Source organism: Somniosus microcephalus, chromosome 1 (assembly GCF_052327205.1).
Source record: "Somniosus microcephalus isolate GS21.2 chromosome 1, FLI_Smic_1.0, whole genome shotgun sequence".
NCBI lineage: Eukaryota > Metazoa > Chordata > Chondrichthyes > Squaliformes > Somniosidae > Somniosus > Somniosus microcephalus.
Window position 1 is genome coordinate 421,295,315 of NC_140987.1, and position 22,718 is coordinate 421,318,032.

General features: G+C 55.0%; 1 protein-coding gene across 1 annotated transcript in view; it reads left to right on the forward strand.

Annotated features, from left to right (window-relative positions):
- The window catches only part of kdrl (kinase insert domain receptor like), a 259,302-nt gene that overhangs the window by 161,967 nt on the left and 74,617 nt on the right, over positions 1-22,718 (forward strand). Inside the window, exon 13 of the mRNA XM_085999532.1 lies at positions 20,142-20,450. Coding sequence (XP_085855658.1) covers positions 20,142-20,450 — 309 coding nt within the window. The remainder of the gene's footprint in view (positions 1-20,141; positions 20,451-22,718) is intronic.

Below are 22,718 nucleotides of genomic sequence, written 5' to 3' on the forward strand. Positions count from 1 at the left end.
ACATTGTCGAAGGCCTTTGTGAGTTCAAAGAAGGCCATGTACAGCGGTTGGTGCTGTTCCCTGCATTTCTCTTGTAATTGACGCGCGATGAAGATCATGTCCATTTTGCCCCTTAGTGGGCGGAATCCGCATTGCGACTCTGGGAGGAGCTCTTCAGCCACTGGAAGAAGGCGTTTGAGGAGGATTCTTGCGATGACTTCCCCTGTGGCAGATAGCAGGGAAACTCCTCTGTAATTACCGCAATCAGACTTGTCACCTTTCTTGAAGATGGTCACAATTACGGCATCTCTGAGATCCCCTGGTATGCTCTCGTCCTTCTAGATAAGAGAAATGAGTTCATGAATTCGCGCCAGTAGTGCTTCTCCGCCATGCTTTAGTGCCTCAGCAGGGATTCCATCTGCTGCTGTGGCCTTGTTGTTCTTCTTCAGTTGTCGGATGGCCTTCTCAACCTCATGCCGGGCTGGGGTTGTGCTGAGATGGTGGCGGGTAGCATGCTGCGGGATGAAGTTGAGGACACTCGCGTCGAAGACAGAATCTCGATTAAGGAGATCTTCGAAGTGTTCCTTCCAGCGGGCACTGACTGCCTCCCTGTCCTTGATGAGTACCTCTCCATTCTTGGCCCACAGTGGGGTAGGACCTTGGGTGCTTGGGCCGTAGGTGGTCTTGACTGCGCTAAAGAATCCAGAAGCAATTAGCACCAAATAAGCTGCCGTTTTATATTGTGCCCACTAGCAATTGGCTTGAGAATGGGTTGGATTGGAACCCAGATCCCAAAGATGAAAGGGCAATTTCTAACCCATTGCTTCATCCACTCTTCTGTTATATTTCAGTAGACAACCTTAAAGATTCTAGCACTGAGTATAATTTTCCATCGGTTTTGTCCCAATTATTGTTTAAAATATCGACACACCTAATTCTTGCGGTTTTGGCCTTGGTGGACACTGCAGCTTGGATCTTCTCTATGTTTGTGTCCCTGTCTGCTCAAGTGTCTGCATTAAATACTGCACAGACGCAACATCACCATGTTCAGCTGTATCCTATTTTTTGAGTACTTGGATGGAGTATAGAATGAGAGATTGAGAGAAAAAGAGTAAATCAAGTCTTGCTCCCTCATCCATTCTGCACTGAATTCTGATCAGCAGATATTGACAATTATAATTCGTGCCTATGCTTGTGGAAAAGTGTGTTTCAAAGAAAACTGAACACTGTAACTGCCTCGATTCTCAATCAATTTCACTAAAGTTACTTTGAATTAAAGGGGTATTGTCATCTTTTTAAGAAACTCCAGTTGAGCCCCCGTTTGAAACAATAGCTTGATCTAGAAATGTCTCTGCTTAGCTAAATGAGAAGCTATCAGCTTTAGTGAGAACCTTTACAATGCAATGTTATAAATTAAAATATAAGATAAAAATAATTAATTTGTAGCATTACACATGATTGCAGACCCTTCGCTTCTAACACAAATATCTCCTTTTTAAATAAAAAAATACAAAATACATAATGTACCATTAACTTCCTTGTGTGTATTATGAGACATTAGAAGCCTTTAATTACAGCCACAGGTTCACTGTCGGTGCACTGTGGGTGGATTTGGGGATGTGTTAAATTATCTGCAGTAAAACAGGAAATTACAGATCTTTTCACTCTCCACAGTCCTACAAGACACATTTTCATTTGTTTTGTTGAACATTGGGGGTGCGGAGCTGGAGTCAACCTTATCCAGCACTCTCAGCAAGAGGCTATCAACACAATTACAATCTCTTGGAAGGACCAGTCCTTGTTTATGATTAAACATTGTGGATTATACTTTTGACTGATACATTAGACAAAACAGGAAGCAACAATTAGTGACTGGCAATGACACATTTGAATCATAAATGACTGAATACATCAATAAATCTGAGATTTCCCAGCCCTGCACTCCCAGTCTAAAACATTGCATTATGAGAAAATATAAGCACAGTTAAGCCCTATTAAGAATATTTCTGGCTCTTTTAGCAATTAATGTGATAGTCCTACTATTCATGCCTCTTTTGAAAGCTATGGGTGTAGAAATTCGCCTCGGGCGATGGCGCAAAATGAGCAGTATCGGATCGGCCGCTCGTTGTACGCAGTGCCTGATACTCAGTGCCACTGCAGTCAATAGAACTGACTATCAGGCACTGTGTATAATGGGCGGCCAATCCAATACCGCCCACTTTGTCCCCTGCCCAAGGCGAATTTCTAGGTAATGGTCTCAAAATTCTGGGTGTTCTGCTCTGCCAGTGGAAATGTGGCGGAGCAGAATTCCCGGTCGCCCATTGACTAGGATGCAGACCTCATCCCAAATTGCAGGGACAGCATTACTTACTTATTTGTGGTAGGCAGCCTGTGCCTGTAAGGGCACATAAAAGGCACCTACTCCAACAGGAGCCAGGAAAATGGCAGCAGCTCCACAATATTTTGAGGAGAGGTCCGAGGCCTGGGAAAGGCCAAAGAGGAACCTCAATTACGTTTTTTAAAAACTCTTAAGGGAGCACATTGCCATATTGGGAGAGGTAATACATCCCCTCTGGGATGGATTAACTCTCCCCAGTGCAGTCCTGGGGCCCTTACTAGGCCCAACACAGAACTCTTACCAGCTGAGAGCAAATGAGGGTTCCTTTTTGCCCAATGGGGCCATGTGAATAGATTCCAGGGGTAGACATGCTTGTTCCCCCAGCCCACGCATCCTTCCCCCTACCCACCCCCCCCCCCCACCTGCCACCCGCCCCCCCCCCCCCCCCCGCCTCCAAGTGGAATTTTCTGCACTTTTTGCACAAGACAGAAGTGTAGTGTCCGAGTATAAATAATACACGGACTGCAGGAGAACAATAATAACAGGTATTTACTGAACAGAGAGTACTCTTTTATTTGGACCCAAAAAAAACCAATTCGACTGTAAATAAACAAAAGTTCAACTAAAGCTTAACAAATCAAATTAAAATTTGGTTATCCGTGTTGGTTATCCGTGTTGATGATGCACTCCAGTCCCCGCGGCGCCCACCGGTCGCGGAAATACTCAAGCGCACCGGCGGACACCGCGTGCTCCATCTCCAGGGCCACCCGGGCGCGAACATGGCCGCGGAAGAGATGCAGGCAATCCGGCTGGACGACCCCCTCGACCGCCCGCTGCCTGGACCAATTGATGGCTCTTTTAGCCAGGCCCAGGAGCAGGCCCACAAGGAGGTCCTCCAACCTGTCCGCTCCCCTCCGCACCGGGTGACCGTAGATCAAGAGCGTGGGACTGAAGTGCAACCAAAAATCGAGGAGCAGCCCCTTCAAGTAGTGAAAGAGGGGCTGCAACCTCTCACAATCCATATAAACGTGAAACACGGACTCCTCCAGGCCGCAAAAAATGCAGGCGGCCTGGGAGTCCGTGAACCTACTTAAAACCTTATTGCACGGGACCGCTCCGTGCAACACCCTCCAGGCCAAGTCCCCGATGGAACAAGGGAGGACTCCCGCATAGAGAGCCCTCCATTGGGGACCTCCGCTACCGCCGGTCGGCAAAACGCCACGCCAAGGCGTGTCCGGACGGTAGACGAAGATGGCAAAGTGGAGAGTGTGCAGGAGCAGCCCGTACAGGAAACCCCTCCGCGCGGAATGAAAAGGCACGGAGGGTATTTCCTCGAGACGGCTCAAGTTGTGAGGCGCCGGTTCCCGAGGGGAGTTTCGGGGCCGGGCGCCGATGAGGAATTCCGTCCGAACGGGGGTAAGCTCGGACGGGATCGCCCCACGTGCTTGAGCCGCCTCGATACACCTAGTGGAGTCGGGGCCCAGTGCCGCTTTTACCGATTCGATGGTTTCGACCGCGAGCCGGACGTTGGCCCAGGACAGGCGCCGCGCCAGCTCCTCCGGCGCCATCCAGCCCGCTCCTCCGCCATCGAGCAGGTCCCCGACTCTGGTCACCTTGCCAGCCACAGCCCTACCCTCCGCCAGCCGCCCGAACCCGTGTTCGTGGAGGTGCGGATTCCTGAGCAGCGGCTCCCGAAGGAGAGCCGCCGCTCCTGACGGGGGAGAGCTCCGCCTGGAAGCGACGTAGTTCCAAACCCATAGTAGTTCCTGGTAGAAGACAGGCAGCTCCCGCAGGCCGGCACGCCTGCTGCCCACTTTCGCAAACAGGAGCTGCGTGTCGTAATTGAGGCCATGCAGCTGGCGGAAGAAAAACGTCGCCAGCGCACACCATCTCGGAGGATTCTCGACGTACAGGTATCTCTGCAGCGTCTGAAGACGGAAAGTCGCAGCCTGGGTGCGAAGGCACACCAGCGCCTGACCGCCCTCCCTAAGCGGGAGACACAGAACCGCGGCAGAGACCCAGTGCTTCCTTTTGTCCCAGAAGAAGTCGATGAGCTTCTTCTGAATCTTGGCGACAAATGCAGGGGGAGGGATCAAAGTGACCAACCCGTACCACAACATGGCGGCCACCAGCTGGTTTATGACCAGCGCTCGACCCCTGTAGGACAACACTCGGAGCAGTCCTGTCCAGCGTCCTAGGCGAGCGGTGACTTTGGCCTCCAGCTCTTGCCAGTTCGCCGGCCAAGCGTCCTCGGCAGGGCTAAGGTAGACTCCCAAATAGAGGAGGTGCGTGGTGCTCCAGGCGAAAGGCCTGAACTCCTCCGGCAGGGAGTCCACCCGCCACTGACCCACCAGGAGTCCGGAACATTTCTCCCAGTTGATCTTGGCGGAGGATGCGTCCGAGTAAATCTGCTGGCATTCCCGCATCCTCCGCAAGTCAGCGGGATCCGTGACCGTGAGGAGCACGTCATCGGCGTAAGCCGAGAGGACCACCTCCACGCCCGGCCCTTGCAGAGCCAGTCCCGTCAACCTCTTCCGCAAGAGGCGCAGGAAAGGCTCCACGCAAATGGCATATAACTGGCCGGACATGGGGCATCCCTGACGCACCCCCCTCCCGAAGCGAAGGGGCGCCGTCAAGGACCCGTTAACTTTAATCAGACACTCCGCGGCGGCGTACAGAAGTCGGATCCGGGCGACGAAATGCGTCCCGAACCCGAATGCGCGCAGAGTCCCGAAGAGATACTCGTGATCCACCCTGTCGAACGCCTTCTCCTGATCCAGGGAAAGGAAGGCGACCGACAGACCAGCCCTCTGGGAGTGGTGGACCAGGTCCCGGACCAGATGGATGTTATCGTGGATGGTCCGGCCCGGGACCGTGTAGGACTGGTCGGGGTGGATCATGTGGGCCAGCACGGTGCCAAGGCGAGCAGACATGGCCCTGGCAAAGATTTTATAGTCCGTGCTGAGGAGGGAGACCGGGCGCCAGTTCTTAAGGAGGCGGAGATCGCCCTTCTTAGGCAGCAGGACAATGACCGCCCTGCGCCAAGAGAGGGGCATCTCCCCGGTCGCCAAACTTTCCCCCAGGACCCGCGCGTAGTCGCCCCCCAAGACGTCCCAGAACGCCCTGTGGAACTCCACGGTCAGCCCGTCCAGCCCCGGGGACTTTCCCCTAGAGAGCTGGCGGAGGGCGCCGGTCAGCTCCGCCAGACTTAGCGGAGCGTCCAATTTTTCGGCGCCCTCCGGGCCAACCTTCGGCAGGTCCTCCCACAAAACTCTGCGCGCATCCTCGCTGGATGGATCCGGAGAGAACAGAGCCCCGTAATAGGCGCGGGTCTCCACGCTGATTCCCTCCGGATCCGAGACCAGAGATCCGTCGTCGGCCAGCAGCCCCAAGAGCTGCTTACGGACCCCCCGTCTTTTTTCCAGCGAGTAGAAGAAGGGGGAGCCGCGGTCCAGGTCCCGCAGGAGCTGGATCCGCGACCTCACGTACGCGCCTCGGGACCCGACGAGCTGCAGGTCCTTCAGCGCGCCCTTCTTCTCTTCGTACACCTTCCGCAGGGCCGGGTCCTCGACGACCTGACCGAGACGGGACTCCAGGTCGAGCACCTCCTTCTCCAACCGCCCGACCCGGGCCTCCCGCCTCTTGGTCGACCCCTTCGCGTACTCCTGACAGAAGAGACGGATGTGAGCCTTGCCCACATCCCACCATAGCCTCAAGGAGGGGAAGCCCCCCTGCTTCCTTCTCCAGTCGGCCCAGAATCGACGAAACGAATCCCGGAACCGTGCGTCCTCCAGCAGCAGGTTGTTAAAATGCCAGTACACGGACCCCCCCCGCGCGCAGTGGAGCGAGCTCCGCCCACACCAGGTGGTGGTCCGTGCACGGCACCGGCCGCATGGAAGCTGCCGGAACGCAGGAGACGAACGCCCGGGAAATGTAGAGGCGGTCGATTCTGGACCTTCCTCCCCCAGACCTCACACTAGTGAAGGCGCTGGAGTCGGGGTGGAGATTTTGCCAGACGTCCACCAAGTCGAAGGACCCAACCAGGTCCCTCAACTTCTCCATCGCCGCCGGGCTTCGCGGGGGACCCGAACGGTCCCTCGCCTCGAGGGTGCAGTTAAAATCCCCCCCGAGGATGACGCACTCGCCCACGTCGATGGAGCCCAAGAGAGCGGACACTTCTTCGAAGAAGCGCACTTGCTGCGCACTGGTCTGAGGGGCGTACACGTTCACTAGATGGAGCGGCACGCCCCCCAGGCGAACAGTGACATGGAGCAAGCGGCCCGGCACGTGCTCCTTGACCCCCAAGATCTCCGGCTGAAAATGCGGGGCCAGCAAGATAGCCACCCCGCTGGAATTGTTGGAGAGGTGACTCATGCTGACCCCTCCTTGCCACTCCAGGAGCCACGTGGCTTCGTCTCCCGGAACGGTGTGGGTTTCTTGCAGGAAGCACACCGCATACTTCCCGTCCCGAAGGACCGAGAAGTTATTGAATCTGCGGCGCGCCTCCCTGCTGCCGTTGATGTTGAGGCTGGCTATGGTTATCTTCATGTCAAAAGCATAGTGCAACCTCTACCTACACCTAACGGGGCGAGGAAGCGCAGCCGCTGGTCCGCCGCCACTTCCTCAGCAGCCCAGTGAGAAACGTTGTGAGCCGACGCAGCTCGAGCGGGTTCACACCCTCGTCCGCGCCCAAGATCTTAACGGCGGCGCGGACGGAATCGATGAGCAGCGCCAGCTCCGACCACCTGTCGAGGGCCAGCCGGACCTTATTGCGCTGACCCAGGCACGTGGCCATAAAATCCCGGAGTTCCCTTACGGAAATGAGGGGAGACTTGGCAAGGGGCACGAGGTCATCCATCGCCATGTCGGCGCTGGAGTCCGAATCGTCCTCCGTGCCCATCACCGAGTCCCCATCCTCCTCCAGGGGGTCGTCACCAGCGGCCAACCCGTCCGCCGCGCAGTGCGAAGCGAACGACTCGGCCGCGCCAGCCAGCCCCGCCTCCGCCCGGATCCCACCCCCAGGATCGGCGGCAGAGGATTTCTCCCTGGGCTCCTCTAGGGGTGCCGGGCCAGAAGACGGCGGCGGTTCAGAGCTCCCCTCCGCCTCAGACGCCGGAACGACCGGAGAAACCGGGGAGAGAACAATTTCCAGCTCCTCCAGTACGTCCGGCACCAGAGACGCAGCCAGGGGGCCATCCTCCTCCCCGCCACCAACCTCCGACCCAGCGGACGGGGGGTTTTGAATTAAAAGCTCTACCAGGACGAGCATCCCCTGGGAGACGTCCGGGTCGCATTGGGCGAGCTCATTATCCTCGAGCTCGCCCGACCCAACCCCCAGGCTGCCCGACCCGGCGAGGGGTAACGACACCGATAAAAGGTCAACTTCAATTACTGCCGCGGGTTGTTCCGCAACCCCCCCCACGGGCAGGGTCTCATCCCCATCCCCGGGAGGCACGTGCTGGACAGACACATCTGCCTCAGCCTCCCGAGGGACAGGCGACCCCTGCCGATCGCTGGTGATGACGACAGCGCTGGGGGGGCGGGGGGGCGCAGTACCCGCGGCGGGCGACGACTCCCCCTGCTCGGAGGGACCTTCCTCCTCCCGGTCCTCCTCCTCATCCAGGGGGTCGCGCCTTCTTTTTAGCACGGAGGGAGCGAGGGAGACCTCCATGTCTGCAAAGGCCTCCTCCTCGACTCCCTCCGGCGGAGCAGGTTTGTCGGGTTCCTCGGGCCCGAGCCCGGCCGCAGGTATTGGCATTACCGCTGCGGCGGTTGCGGCCACAGGCTCGGGCACGGGGCCCCTCCCGCTCACATCTGCCCTGATCAACTCCGCGAGGAGCGCGGGTGTAAGGGGCTCAAGGGGCAAGGGCTCACCATCCACGGGGGGACCTGCCCTAAGGTGCTTCTTTTTTCCCCGCGCCTTCTTTCCGGCCGGACACGCTCCCTCCCCCCCGCCGGAGGCCTTGGTGGCATCGGCCCCCGACGTCAACCGCGCATCAGACGTACTTGACGCGTGGGCAGATCCGGGGGGAAGGGCGGCGGCGGCGGCGCCAGCCTCGGCCGCACGAGATGATCCGGCGGCCTTGGAGGCAGGGCAGTTCCTCCTGATGTGCCCCACCTCCCTGCAGGCATGGCACCTCACACCGTCCGACGTCCAAAAGGCGCGGTAGGCGGTCCCCTCGTGGAGGACGACGAACGCCCCTTCAGTGTCCTCCTCCCGCGCCAGCTGGATAAACAGCTGGCGCCGGAAGGAGAAGACGTGGCGAAGGCTGGCCTCCCGGAAGCCGAGCGGGATGGGCGTGATCCCCGACCTCACCTCCCCAAGTTGTCGCAAATGGGGAAGGAGGAGCTCACCAGGAACATAGGGCGGGACGTTGGAAATAATGATCCTCTGCGCGGTGGCCTCGAGAGGATCCACCGGCAGGAAGGTCCCGCCCACGGTGAGCCCCTTGGCGACAGCCAGGGACACCGCCCGCTCCGACCCCAGGAAGAACACAGCCTTCCCATACATTTTCGAGGCCGCGACGATGGCTGAGGGGCCGACAACCCCAGCCATGGCCTTGACGCAGGCCTCGATGGTCATAGTGGGGTGAGTGTAGCTCTTCACCCCAAGCTTTTTTGTTATTAATCGAAAAGGTGACGGGGCAGCAGGAACAGCGGGAGCAGCTGTGGCCGTGGCTACCACTCTCGCATAGGTCCCGGCTGGCCCCGCCACCGGCGAAGACGCAGTCGCCATTCTGGGGTGCTTTTTTTAAGGGCTACACTCACCCCAAGTCACAGGCCTGAAGGTGTTAATGGCCTCGGTGTATATATATTTTTTTTGTCCTCTATTGAGCAGAGGGAGCTGATTAAAATGAGGACACACCTCTCTCCTTATTGATTTAAATTGGGAGAGTGGCCTCTCCCCTCTGCTCAATTGGCAATTAATAAAATAGATGAAACTAAGGTGCCTTAGAAAGACAGGCAGAGAGAGACAAAGAGAGAGAGGTGGGGGGGTGGGAAGGAGGGAGGCCGCAAAGGGCAGTGTTGCCACTCAGGATGGTGGGTGGGTGTAGGCAGGGTTGCACTCTCCGATGGAAAAAGTCTTTGGTGATGGTGGTCTTCTGGCAGGGGGAGAAGACGTCTTCACCTGGAAAAGCTGGAGAAGCCCAGGCTTAGTCCTGCAACAGGTCTTAACGATGTAATTAAATTAAATTAAAGACTTCACCTTGGGCAGCTCCAAGCTCTCCCAGGGCAGGCAATAGAAGGGATGCTAATTAGTGGTGTGTGTGGCCTAGCTTTTAACAAGAGCACACACACACACACACTACACCCCTTGATGATCCGGCCTTGCTTCTTCTTTTCTCCCCCCACCTAAAATACAAAGTCTTGGGAGAGTGCCCCAAATAACACCCACCTGTAGATGTTCCGGATGAAGTTTTCTTCCCTCCTTTCAAGCAGTTGGTTTCTCTCCCCTCTCTCCCTCTCCTGAAGTGGAGGCCAAATTGGGGAAGCAGTGATAGAAAGGCCTCTCCCCTGGTTGATGTTGATGTAGGCCTCCTTTCTCCTTCTCCTCCTCTGTCCTCTCTCTCCAGGCACCTCAGTTGATGTAATGATGGTGGAGTTGGTGGTGGTGGTCCAACGTTCTCCTCCTCTTCCTGGTCAGGGGACCACCACTTTAATCCACTCTCCAAAGTCTGGCTGCTCCCTCTGCTCGTGCTTGCAGCTGAACAGAGGGTACTCTTTTATTTGGACCCAAAAAAAAAAAAAAAAAAAAAAACCAATTCGACTGTAAATAAACAAAAGTTCAACTAAAACTTAACAAATCAAATTAAAATTTGGTTTTCCGTGTTGATGATGCACTCCAGTCCCCGCGGCGCCCACCGGTCGCGGAAATACTCAAGCGCACCGGCGGACACCGCGTGCTCCATCTCCAGGGCCACCCGGGCGCGAACATGGCCGCGGAAGAGATGCAGGCAATCCGGCTGGACGACCCCCTCGACCGCCCGCTGCCTGGACCAATTGATGGCTCTTTTAGCCAGGCCCAGGAGCAGGCCCACAAGGAGGTCCTCCAACCTGTCCGCTCCCCTCCGCACCGGGTGACCGTAGATCAAGAGCGTGGGACTGAAGTGCAACCAAAAATCAAGGAGCAGCCCCTTCAAGTAGTGAAAGAGGGGCTGCAACCTCTCACAATCCATATAAACGTGAAACACGGACTCCTCCAGGCCGCAAAAAATGCAGGCGGCCTGGGAGTCCGTGAACCTACTTAAAACCTTATTGCACAGGACCGCTCCATGCAACACCCTCCAGGCCAAGTCCCCGATGGAACAAGGGAGGACTCCCGCATAGAGAGCCCTCCATTGGGGACCTCCGCTACCGCCGGTCGGCAAAACGCCACGCCAAGGCGTGTCCGGACGGTAGACGAAGATGGCAAAGTGGAGAGTGTGCAGGAGCAGCCCGTACAGGAAACCCCTCCGCGCGGAATGAAAAGGCACGGAGGGTATTTCCTCGAGACGGCTCAAGTTGTGAGGCGCCGGTTCCCGAGGGGAGTTTCGGGGCCGGGCGCCGATGAGGAATTCCGTCCGAACGGGGGTAAGCTCGGACGGGATCGCCCCACGTGCTTGAGCCGCCTCGATACACCTAGTGGAGTCGGGGCCCAGTGCCGCTTTTACCGATTCGATGGTTTCGACCGCGAGCCGGACGTTGGCCCAGGACAGGCGCCGCGCCAGCTCCTCCGGCGCCATCCAGCCCGCTCCTCCGCCATCGAGCAGGTCCCCGACTCTGGTCACCTTGCCAGCCACAGCCCTACCCTCCGCCAGCCGCCCGAACCCGTGTTCGTGGAGGTGCGGATTCCTGAGCAGCGGCTCCCGAAGGAGAGCCGCCGCTCCTGACGGGGGAGAACTCTGCCTGGAAGCGACGTAGTTCCAAACCCATAGTAGTTCCTGGTAGAAGACAGGCAGCTCCCGCAGGCCGGCACGCCTGCTGCCCACTTTCGCAAACAGGAGCTGCGTGTCGTAATTGAGGCCATGCAGCTGGCGGAAGAAAAACGTCGCCAGCGCACACCATCTCGGAGGATTCTCGACGTACAGGTATCTCTGCAGCGTCTGAAGACGGAAAGTCGCAGCCTGGGTGCGAAGGCACACCAGCGCCTGACCGCCCTCCCTAAGCGGGAGACACAGAACCGCGGCAGAGACCCAGTGCTTCCTTTTGTCCCAGAAGAAGTCGATGAGCTTCTTCTGAATCTTGGCGACAAACGCAGGGGGAGGGATCAAAGTGACCAACCGGTACCACAACATGGCGGCCACCAGCTGGTTTATGACCAGCGCTCGACCCCTGTAGGACAACACTCGGAGCAGTCCTGTCCAGCGTCCTAGGCGAGCGGTGACTTTGGCCTCCAGCTCTTGCCAGTTCGCCGGCCAAGCGTCCTCGGCAGGGCTAAGGTAGACTCCCAAATAGAGGAGGTGCGTGGTGCTCCAGGCGAAAGGCCTGAACTCCTCCGGCAGGGAGTCCACCCGCCACTGACCCACCAGGAGTCCGGAACATTTCTCCCAGTTGATCTTGGCGGAGGATGCGTCCGAGTAAATCTGCTGGCATTCCCGCATCCTCCGCAAGTCAGCGGGATCCGTGACCGTGAGGAGCACGTCATCGGCGTAAGCCGAGAGGACCACCTCCACGCCCGGCCCTTGCAGAGCCAGTCCCGTCAACCTCTTCCGCAAGAGGCGCAGGAAAGGCTCCACGCAAATGGCATATAACTGACCGGACATGGGGCATCCCTGACGCACCCCCCTCCCAAAGCGAAGGGGCGCCGTCAAGGACCCGTTAACTTTAATCAGACACTCCGCGGCGGCGTACAGAAGTCGGATCCGGGCGACGAAATGCGTCCCGAACCCGAATGCGCGCAGAGTCCCGAAGAGATACTCGTGATCCACCCTGTCGAACGCCTTCTCCTGATCCAGGGAAAGGAAGGCGACCGACAGACCAGCCCTCTGGGAGTGGTGGACCAGGTCCCGGACCAGATGGATGTTATCGTGGATGGTTCGGCCCGGGACCGTGTAGGACTGGTCGGGGTGGATCATGTGGGCCAGCACGGTGCCAAGGCGAGCAGACATGGCCCTGGCAAAGATTTTATAGTCCGTGCTGAGGAGGGAGACCGGGCGCCAGTTCTTAAGGAGGCGGAGATCGCCCTTCTTAGGCAGCAGGACAATGACCGCCCTGCGCCAAGAGAGGGGCATCTCCCCGGTCGCCAAACTTTCCCCCAGGACCCGCGCGTAGTCGCCCCCCAAGACGTCCCAGAACGCCCTGTGGAACTCCACGGTCAGCCCGTCCAGCCCCGGGGACTTTCCCCTAGAGAGCTGGCGGAGGGCGCCGGTCAGCTCCGCCAGACTTAGCGGAGCGTCCAATTTTTCGGCGCCCTCCGGGCCAACCTTCGGCAGGTCCTCCCACAAAACTCTGCGTGCATCCTCGCTGGACGGATCCGGAGAGAACAGAGCCCCGTAATAGGCGTGGGTCTCCGCGCTGATTCCCTCCGGATCCGAGACCAGAGATCCGTCGTCGGCCAGCAGCCCCAAGAGCTGCTTACGGACCCCCCGTCTTTTTTCCAGCGAGTAGAAGAAGGGGGAGCCGCGGTCCAGGTCCCGCAGGAGCTGGATCCGCGACCTCACGTACGCGCCTCGGGACCCGACGAGCTGCAGGTCCTTCAGCGCGCCCTTCTTCTCTTCGTACACCTTCCGCAGGGCCGGGTCCTCGACGACCTGACCGAGATGGGACTCCAGGTCGAGCACCTCCTCCAACCGCCCGACCCGGGCCTCCCGCCTCTTGGTCGACCCCTTCGCGTACTCCTGACAGAAGAGACGGATGTGAGCCTTGCCCACATCCCACCATAGCCTCAAGGAGGGGAAGCCCCCCTGCTTCCTTCTCCAGTCGGCCCAGAATCGACGAAACGAATCCCGGAACCGTGCGTCCTCCAGCAGCAGGTTGTTAAAATGCCAGTACACGGACCCCCCCCGCGCGCGCAGCGGAGCGAGCTCCGCCCACACCAGGTGGTGGTCCGTGCACGGCACCGGCCGCATGGAAGCTGCCGGAACGCAGGAGACGTACGCCCGGGAAATGTAGAGGCGGTCGATTCTGGACCTTCCTCCCCCAGACCTCACGCTAGTGAAGGCGCTGGAGTCGGGGTGGAGATTTCGCCAGACGTCCACCAAGTCGAAGGACCCAACCAGGTCCCTCAACTTCTCCATCGCCGCCGGGCTTCGCGGGGGACCCGAACGGTCCCTCGCCTCGAGGGTGCAGTTAAAATCCCCCCCGAGGATGACGCACTCGCCCACGTCGATGGAGCCCAAGAGAGCGGACACTTCTTCGAAGAAGCGCACTTGCTGCGCACTGGTCTGAGGGGCGTACACGTTCACTAGATGGAGCGGCACGCCCCCCAGGCGAACAGTGACATGGAGCAAGCGGCCCGGCACGTGCTCCTTGACCCCCAAGATCTCCGGCTGAAAATGCGGGGCCAGCAAGATAGCCACCCCGCTGGAATTGTTGGAGAGGTGACTCATGCTGACCCCTCCTTGCCACTCCAGGAGCCACGTGGCTTCGTCTCCCGGAACGGTGTGGGTTTCTTGCAGGAAGCACACCGCATACTTCCCGTCCCAAAGGACCGAGAAGTTATTGAATCTGCGGCGCGCCTCCCTGCTGCCGTTGATGTTGAGGCTGGCTATGGTTATCTTCATGTCAGAAGCATAGTGCAACCTCTACCTACACCTAACGGGGCGAGGAAGCGCAGCCGCTGGTCCGCCGCCACTTCCTCAGCAGCCCAGTGAGAAACGTTGTGAGCCGACGCAGCTCGAGCGGGTTCACACCCTCGTCCGCGCCCAAGATCTTAACGGCGGCGCGGACGGAATCGATGAGCAGCGCCAGCTCCGACCACCTGTCGAGGGCCAGCCGGACCTTATTGCGCTGACCCAGGCACGTGGCCATAAAATCCCGGAGTTCCCTTACGGAAATGAGGGGAGAATCGGCAAGGGGCACAAGGTCATCCATCGCCACGTCGGCGCTGGAGTCCGAATCGTCCTCCGTGCCCATCACCGAGTCCCCATCCTCCTCCAGGGGGTCGTCACCAGCGGCCAACCCGTCCGCCGCGCAGTGCGAAGCGAACGACTCGGCCGCGCCAGCCAGCCCCGCCTCCGCCCGGATCCCACCCCCAGGATCGGCGGCAGAGGATTTCTCCCTGGGCTCCTCTAGGGGTGCCGGGCCAGAAGACGGCGGCGGTTCAGAGCTCCCCTCCGCCTCAGACGCCGGAACGACCGGAGAAACCGGGGAGAGAACAATTTCCAGCTCCTCCAGTACGTCCGGCACCAGAGACGCAGCCAGGGGGCCATCCTCCTCCCCGCCACCAACCTCCGACCCAGCGGACGGGGGGTTTTGAATTAAAAGCTCTACCAGGACGAGCATCCCCTGGGAGACGTCCGGGTCGCATTGGGCGAGCTCATTATCCTCGAGCTCGCCCGACCCAGCCCCCAGGCTGCCCGACCCGGCGAGGGGTAATGACACCGATAAAAGGTCAACTTCAATTACTGCCGCGGGTTGTTCCGCAACCCCCCCCATGGGCAGGGTCTCATCCCCATCCCCGGGAGGCACGTGCTGGACAGACACATCTGCCTCAGCCTCCCGAGGGACAGGCGACCCCTGCCGATCGCTGGTGATGACGACAGCGCTGGGGGGGCGGGGGGGGCGCAGTACCCGCGGCGGGCGACGACTCCCCCTGCTCGGAGGGACCTTCCTCCTCCCGGTCCTCCTCCTCATCCAGGGGGTCGCGCCTTCTTTTTAGCACGGAGGGAGCGAGGGAGACCTCCATGTCTGCAAAGGCCTCCTCCTCGACTCCGTCCGGCGGAGCAGGTTTGTCGGGTTCCTCGGGCCCGAGCCCGGCCGCAGGTATTGGCATTACCGCTGCGGCGGTTGCGGCCACAGGCTCGGGCACGGGGCCCCTCCCGCTCACATCTGCCCTGATCAACTCCGCGAGGAGCGCGGGTGTAAGGGGCTCAAGGGGCAAGGGCTCACCATCCACGGGGGGGCCTGCTCTAAGGTGCTTCTTTTTTCCCCGCGCCTTCTTTCCGGCCGGACACGCTCCCTCCCCCCCGCCGGAGGCCTTGGTGGCATCGGTCCCCGACGTCAACCACGCATCAGACGTACTTGACGCGCGGGCAGATCCGGGGGGAAGGGCGGCGGCGGCGGCGCCAGCCTCGGCCGCACGAGATGATCCGGCGGCCTTGGAGGCAGGGCAGTTCCTCCTGATGTGCCCCACCTCCCTGCAGGCATGGCACCTCACACCGTCCGACGTCCAAAAGGCGCGGTAGGCGGTCCCCTCGTGGAGGACGACGAACGCCCCTTCAGTGTCCTCCTCCCGCGCCAGCTGGATAAACAGCTGGCGCCGGAAGGAGAAGACGTGGCGAAGGCTGGCCTCCCGGAAGCCGAGCGGGATGGGCGTGATCCCCGACCTCACCTCCCCAAGTTGTCGCAAATGGGGAAGGAGGAGCTCACCAGGAACATAGGGCGGGACGTTGGAAATAATGATCCTCTGCGCGGTGGCCTCGAGAGGATCCACCGGCAGGAAGGTCCCGCCCACGGTGAGCCCCTTGGCGACAGCCAGGGACACCGCCCGCTCCGACCCCAGGAAGAACACAGCCTTCCCATACATTTTCGAGGCCGCGACGATGGCTGAGGGGCCGACAACCCCAGCCATGGCCTTGACGCAGGCCTCGATGGTCATAGTGGGGTGAGTGTAGCTCTTCACCCCAAGCTTTTTTGTTATTAATCGAAAAGGTGACGGGGCAGCAGGAACAGCGGGAGCAGCTGTGGCTGTGGCTACCACTCTCGCATAGGTCCCGGCTGGCCCCGCCACCGGCGAAGATGCAGTCGCCATTCTGGGGTGCTTTTTTTAAGGGCTACACTCACCCCAAGTCACAGGCCTGAAGGTGTTAATGGCCTCGGTGTGTATATATATTTTTTTGTCCTCTATTGAGCAGAGGGAGCTGATTAAAATGAGGACACACCTCTCTCCTTATTGATTTAAATTGGGAGAGGAGCCCTCGCCCTTCTGCTCAATTGGCAATTAATAAAATAGATGAAACTAAGGTGCCTTAGAAAGACAGGCAGAGAGAGACAAAGAGAGAGAGAGAGGTGGGGGGGTGGGAAGGAGGGAGGCCGCAAAGGGCAGTGTTGCCACTCAGGATGGTGGGTGGGTGTAGGCAGGGTTGCACTCTCCGATGGAAAAAGTCTTTGGTGATGGTGGTCTTCTGGCAGGGGGAGAAGACGTCTTCACCTGGAAAAGCTGGAGAAGCCCAGGCTTAGTCCTGCAACAGGTCTTAACGATGTAATTAAATTAAATTAAGGACTTCACCTTGGGCAGCTCCAAGCTCTCCCAGGGCAGGCAATAGAAGGGATGCTAATTAGTGGTGTGTGTGGCCTAGCTTTTAACAAGAGCACACACACTACACCCCTTGATGATCCGGCCTTGCTTCTTCTTTTCTCCCCCCACCTAAAATACAAAGTCTTGGGAGAGTGCCCCAAATAACACCCACCTGTAGATGTTCCGGATGAAGTTTTCTTCCCTCCTTTCAAGCAGTTGGTTTCTCTCCCCTCTCTCCCTCTCCTGAAGTGGAGGCCAAATTGGGGAGGCAGTGACAGAAAGGCCTCTCCCCTGGTTGATGTTGATGTAGGCCTCCTTTCTCCTTCTCCTCCTCTGTCCTCTCTCTCCAGGCACCTCAGTTGATGTAATGATGGTGGAGTTGGTGGTGGTGGTCCAACGTTCTCCTCCTCTTCCTGGTCAGGGGACCACCACTTTAATTCACTCTCCAAAGTCTGGCTGCTCCCTCTGCTCGTGCTTGCAGCTGAACAGAGGGTAACTTAAGACTGACGTACAGAAACCTGCTATGGCTTTATATACAGGGGTGGTCACTACCGGTACTGCAGTATAGAATCAGTTCTTCTCTTAAAGGTACATACACAACAAGAAGCAAATTCAGTCCCAAATTCTGGTCCTAGTTAGTTGATACACCTTGACACCCAATCAGAATTTCAGGGCTTGTGTTCCAAAGGATTAAGTTCTTTTGATAGTTTGATATTATTGAAAATATTCATAACGGTAATGCCACATCCAACATACGGAAGGACTATTCAATTAATAGATCTATAGCAATGGATTTTCATTTTAAAGTAATAAAGGAGAAAGATGTAAAAGAAAGGCACTAGGCATTTATGCATATCAGTCTAACCAACAGTGATATCACTGCAATCAGTTACTGTGACTTCTCAACTGTTCACAAGGGCTCACTTAACTTTAATATTACTTTGTAATTTTTCCTCCAGTCTCATATTTGCATTTTTTATTAATCACACATCATGGTTGTAAGAACACTGGATATATATTCTGACAGGAATATGTATCAAAGGCACCAGACAAGTCCCTAACCTTTCACCTTAACACTGTGTTAACCATCTGGGTTTCCACCCAGTTTATGCCGAGAGGTTAATGATACCCAAATTTGGCTTACATCAACCAGTTCAGATTACATTAATATTTACACTAGCAACCTCCCATCAGGGTCTGCACAAGTTAATGAATTAAGCCTTTCTTGCCAATTGTCAAAGAAGAAATCAGACCATAGATATGTATAAGTGTTTATTAATCTTAGAATCACCGTTAGCAGCACTTAAATTTAAACAGAGGTATACAAGTAATTAGTAGATAGATTAATTTTCAATATAAACATTAAAGGTTACAAAGTCAGTTCAGTTATCTCACAGTAACTCAGCATTAACTGCTTGCTGATTATAAATTTTAATGTTGAAATCAGTGTCTGAGATTGATATAAATTTTGCGATTATTTAAGCTTAGACTCCTTAGGTAGCTCTAAGGAGAATCCTTAAATTAACAGCATTAAATAGCCAGTCTATTGAATAAAGTCTATATGCTTGTAGCTAGCAATATTTCCAGAACTTAAACAACATTATGGGCTGGCGCAAATGAACTGGTTGTCTCTGGGAGGATGGTGTTAGCATTCTGAAGCATCAAAGTGATGAACTTCCATCTGTCGAAGTGCTATCTGCTCCTCCTCGAGGCTCCTCCTCGCTTATGGATAAATTCATCTCTTGCGCTCGTATCTATATCTGGACTCACTGCTTAAATCTCACCTCCCTTGATCTCAGGGAAACTTATACATCTAAGTGACACACTTGTATCTGCCTGTATCTGACTTGTATAGCCATGTCTTCTGTCCCTGGAAAAGAGTGTTTTGTTTGTATAAGCTGTCCTGGTTAAATTAGCATTAGCCATTACCTTTCCCAGTATTCACTCTGACCAAATTTTAAGGACACATTTAAAACAATTCTTAGGACATTCCTTTACAAGGTGAAGAGCCAATGCCCACAGTGACAAACACTATCAAGGCTGAAAAAAGCAGAGGCTTTAATTCCCTCTGGTTAGAAATTGTCATAACATTATTTTTAAAGGGTTAATAAATGCATTAAAATAGAGCACAACATTTTATGTAAGCTGTCAGCCTTGGTTAAGTGGTGGTTCCAAGCTGCATTCCAAAGATTTAAGCACATAAACTAGGCTGCCACTTCAATGCAGTGCTGAGGGAGTGCTGCACTGTCGGAGGCGCCGTCTTTTGGATGAAATATTGAATTGAGGCCCGTCTGCCCCCTCAAGTAGACGTAAAAGATCCCATCATTATTCAAAGAAGAACAGGGGAGTTGTCCTGGTGTCCTGGCCAATATTTTTCCTTCAACCAACATCACTAAAAAAAGATTATCTAGCCATTTATCTCATTGATATCAGTGAGAGCTTGTTGTGCACAATTTAGCTGCGACATTTCCTTACATTACAAGTTACGATACTTCAGAAGTATTTCATTGGCTCTGAAGTGTTTGTTCCAACGTCATGAAAGGTGCTATAAAAATGCAAGTACCTTCTTCCTTTCTAAATGCGTTAATCAGTGCATGACCAGAGGGTATTTAATCCCAAAGAAAAAAGACAAGATAAATCAAGAAGTAGTGATTAGGCAATTTCAAGCTTGAGTTTTAAAACAAATCTGAATAATCTAAGAAAAAATAAAGACTGAAAGAGGTAAGGAGTGTTACAGTTCTGTGGTCCTGGGATGGAATACGTCAGGACAGGAGACTGTACAATAAGTCCTGATTTCAACACCGTGAGGGTGCAGGGTTGAAGGAGAGCATATAGGACACTGTACTTGTTTGTACAGACAGTGAATGTTAATGATATCATGTGAGAACTCATGGAAGAATGGCTAAACCTAATACTGTGAGGGAGCTGAATTAAAATGCATACTAGTAGCTGAACAACCCTGGGTTACTGGTAGTATCCACTAAATCAGCTCTCTCAAATCTTAAAGCCAGTAACCCTGCATGGATTCATCAGCATTCAGTGTTCAGACAAAAAATATTTTATAATCTATGGGAACAGAAAATAAAAAGGAAGTTAACATTAATAATAATGCTTCATAATTGTGTTTTTAAAAGGGCCACTGAAGTGAAGTTCTATCTTTGTTTCTGAAAAATAATTTATATTTATATATAACACTTGGCAAATGGAATAGGGTGGTAGCACTATCGATTTGAGACTGCTACGTGTTTAAAGTGGCACAGTGCTGTCAGGCCCAAATTATACTGCAGGTCCCATCCAATAGATGTTCTTTGCGTGAACGTTTTTTTTTAACGGGCATTATGTGGAGAATTCTATCTCTTGTTAAGAATCACTGAAGATATTTTGCAGAAAGGCTTATAGGATTCTATGTGTCACTTTTGTTTACTGCCTTTGTCTGTTTTGGATTAGATCAACCAGATGTCGTGCATCTCGAAGCGAATGTCAATGAATCTCGAACTGAAGGGGGCGACCTAAATCTCACCTGCCGAGTTACAAAGTACTTCACGAATGAAGTTGCATGGTATTACCAGTCCTTGGTGAATTCGTCAGAGGTTAAACTAAATCTTTTCACCCAGAATGTTTATGGAAACTACTCCATCACATCGTTTCTCAGTATCAGAAATGTGACTGAAAGCAACACTGGCATTTACAAGTGCAAAGCAACGAACTGGTCTTACAGGAAAGAGCACGAGAAATACACAATGGTCTATGTAGAACGTAAGTGTGTCCCACAAGAGCAACTTCAACTTTTTTTTAATTCATTTATGGGATCAGGGCGTCGCTGGCAATGCCAGCATTTATTGCCCATCCCTAGTTGCCCTTTGAGAAGGTGGTGGTGAGCCACCTTCTTGAACCGCTGCAGTCCGTGTGCTGATGGTACTCCCACAGTGCTGTTTGGTAGGAAGTTCCAGGATTTTGACCCAGCGACGATGAAGGATCAGCGGTATACTTCTAAGTCAGGGTGGTGTGTGACTTGGAGGGGAACTTGGAGGTGGTGGTGTTCCCATGCGCCTGCTGCCCTTGTCCTTCTAGGTGGAAGAGTTTGCAGGTTTGGGAGGTGCTGCCGAAGAAGCCTTGGTGAGTTGCTGCAGTGCATCTTGTAGATGGTACACATTGAAGCCACGGTACGCCGGTGGTGGAGGGAGTGAATGTTTAAGGTGGTGGATGGGGTGCCAATCAAGTGGGCTGCTTTGTCCTGGATGGTGTCGAGCTTCTTGAGTGTTGTTGGAGCTGCACTCATCCAGGCAAGTGGTGAGTATTCCATCACACTCCTCACTTGTGCCTTGTAGATGGTGGAAAGGCTTTGGGGAGTCAGGAGATGAGACACTCGCCGCAGAATACCTAGCCTCTGACCTGCTCTTGTTGCCACAGTATTTATGTGGCTGGTCCAGTTAAGTTTCTGGTTAATGGTGACCCCTAGGATATTGATAGTGGGGGATTCGGCAATGGTAATGCCATTGAATGTCAAGGGGTGGTGATTAGACTCTCGCTTGTTGGAGATAGTCATTGCCTGGCACTTCTGTGGCACGAATGTTACCTGCCACTTATCAGCCCAGGCCTGAATGTCATCCAGGTCTTGCTGCATGTGGGCATGGACTGCTTCATTATCTGTGGAGTTGTGAATGGCGCTGAATGCTGTGCAGTCTTCAGTGAACATCCCCATTTATGACCATATGTTGGAGGGAAGGACATTGATGAAGCAGCTGAAGATGGTTGGGCCTAGGACACTGCCCTGAGGAACTCCTGCAGCGATGTCCTGGGGCTGTGATGATTGACCTTCAACCTCCACAATCATCTTCCTTTGTGTTAGATATGACTCCAGCCAGTGGAGCATTTTCCCCCTGATTCCCATTGACTTCAGTTTTACTAGGGCTCCTTGATGCCAGACTCGGTCAAATGCTGCCTTGATGTCAAGGGCAGTCACTCTCACTTCACCTCTGGAATTCAGCTCCTTTGCCCATGTTTGGACCAAGGCTGTAATGAGGTCGGGAGCCGTGTGGTCTTGGCGGAATCCAAACTGGGAATCCGTGAGCAGGTTATTGGTGAGTAAGTGCCGCTTGATAGCACTGTCGATGACACCTTCCATCACTTTGCTGATGATTGAGAGTAGACTGATGGGGCGGTAATTGGCCGGGTTGGATTTGCCCTGCTTTTTGTGGCCAGGACATACCTGGGCAGTTTTCCACATTGTCGGATAGATGCCAGTGTTGTAGCTGTACTGGAACAGCTTGGCTAGAGGCACGGCTAGTTCTGGAGCACAAGTCTTCAGCACGATAGCCGGGATGTTGTCGGGCCCATAGCCTTTGCTGTATCCAGTGCGCTCAGCCACTTCTTGATATCACGTGGAGTGAATCAAATTGGCTGAAGAATGGCTTCTGTGATGGTGGAGACCTTGGGAGTAGGCCGATATGCATCATTCACTCGGCACTTCTGGCTGAAGTTGGTTGCAAATCTTCAGCCTTGTCTTTTGCACTGACGTGCTGGGCTCCACCATCATTGAGGATGGGGATATTCTTGGAGCCTCCTCCTGCCATCAGTTGTTTAATGGTCCACGGCCATTCACGACTGGATGTGGCAGGACTGCAGAGCTTTGATCTGATCTGTTGATTGTGGGATCGCTTAGCCCTGTCTATAGGATGCTGCTTCCGCTTTTTAGCATGCATGTAGTCCTGTGTTGCAGCTTCCCCAGGTTGGCACCTCATTTTTAGGTACGCCTGGTGCTGCTCCTGGCATGCTCTTCTACACTCGTTGTTGAACCAGGGTTGGTCCCCTGGCTTGGTGGTAATGGTAGATGGAGGGATATGCCGGGCCATGAGGTTACAGATTGTGGTGGAATACAATTCTGCTGCTGATGATGGCCCACAGCGCCTCATGGATGCCCAGTTTTGAGCTGCTAGATCTGTTCTAAATCTATCCCATTTAGCACAGTGGTAGTGCCACACAACACGATGGAGGGTGTTCTCAGTGTGAAGACGGGACTTCGTC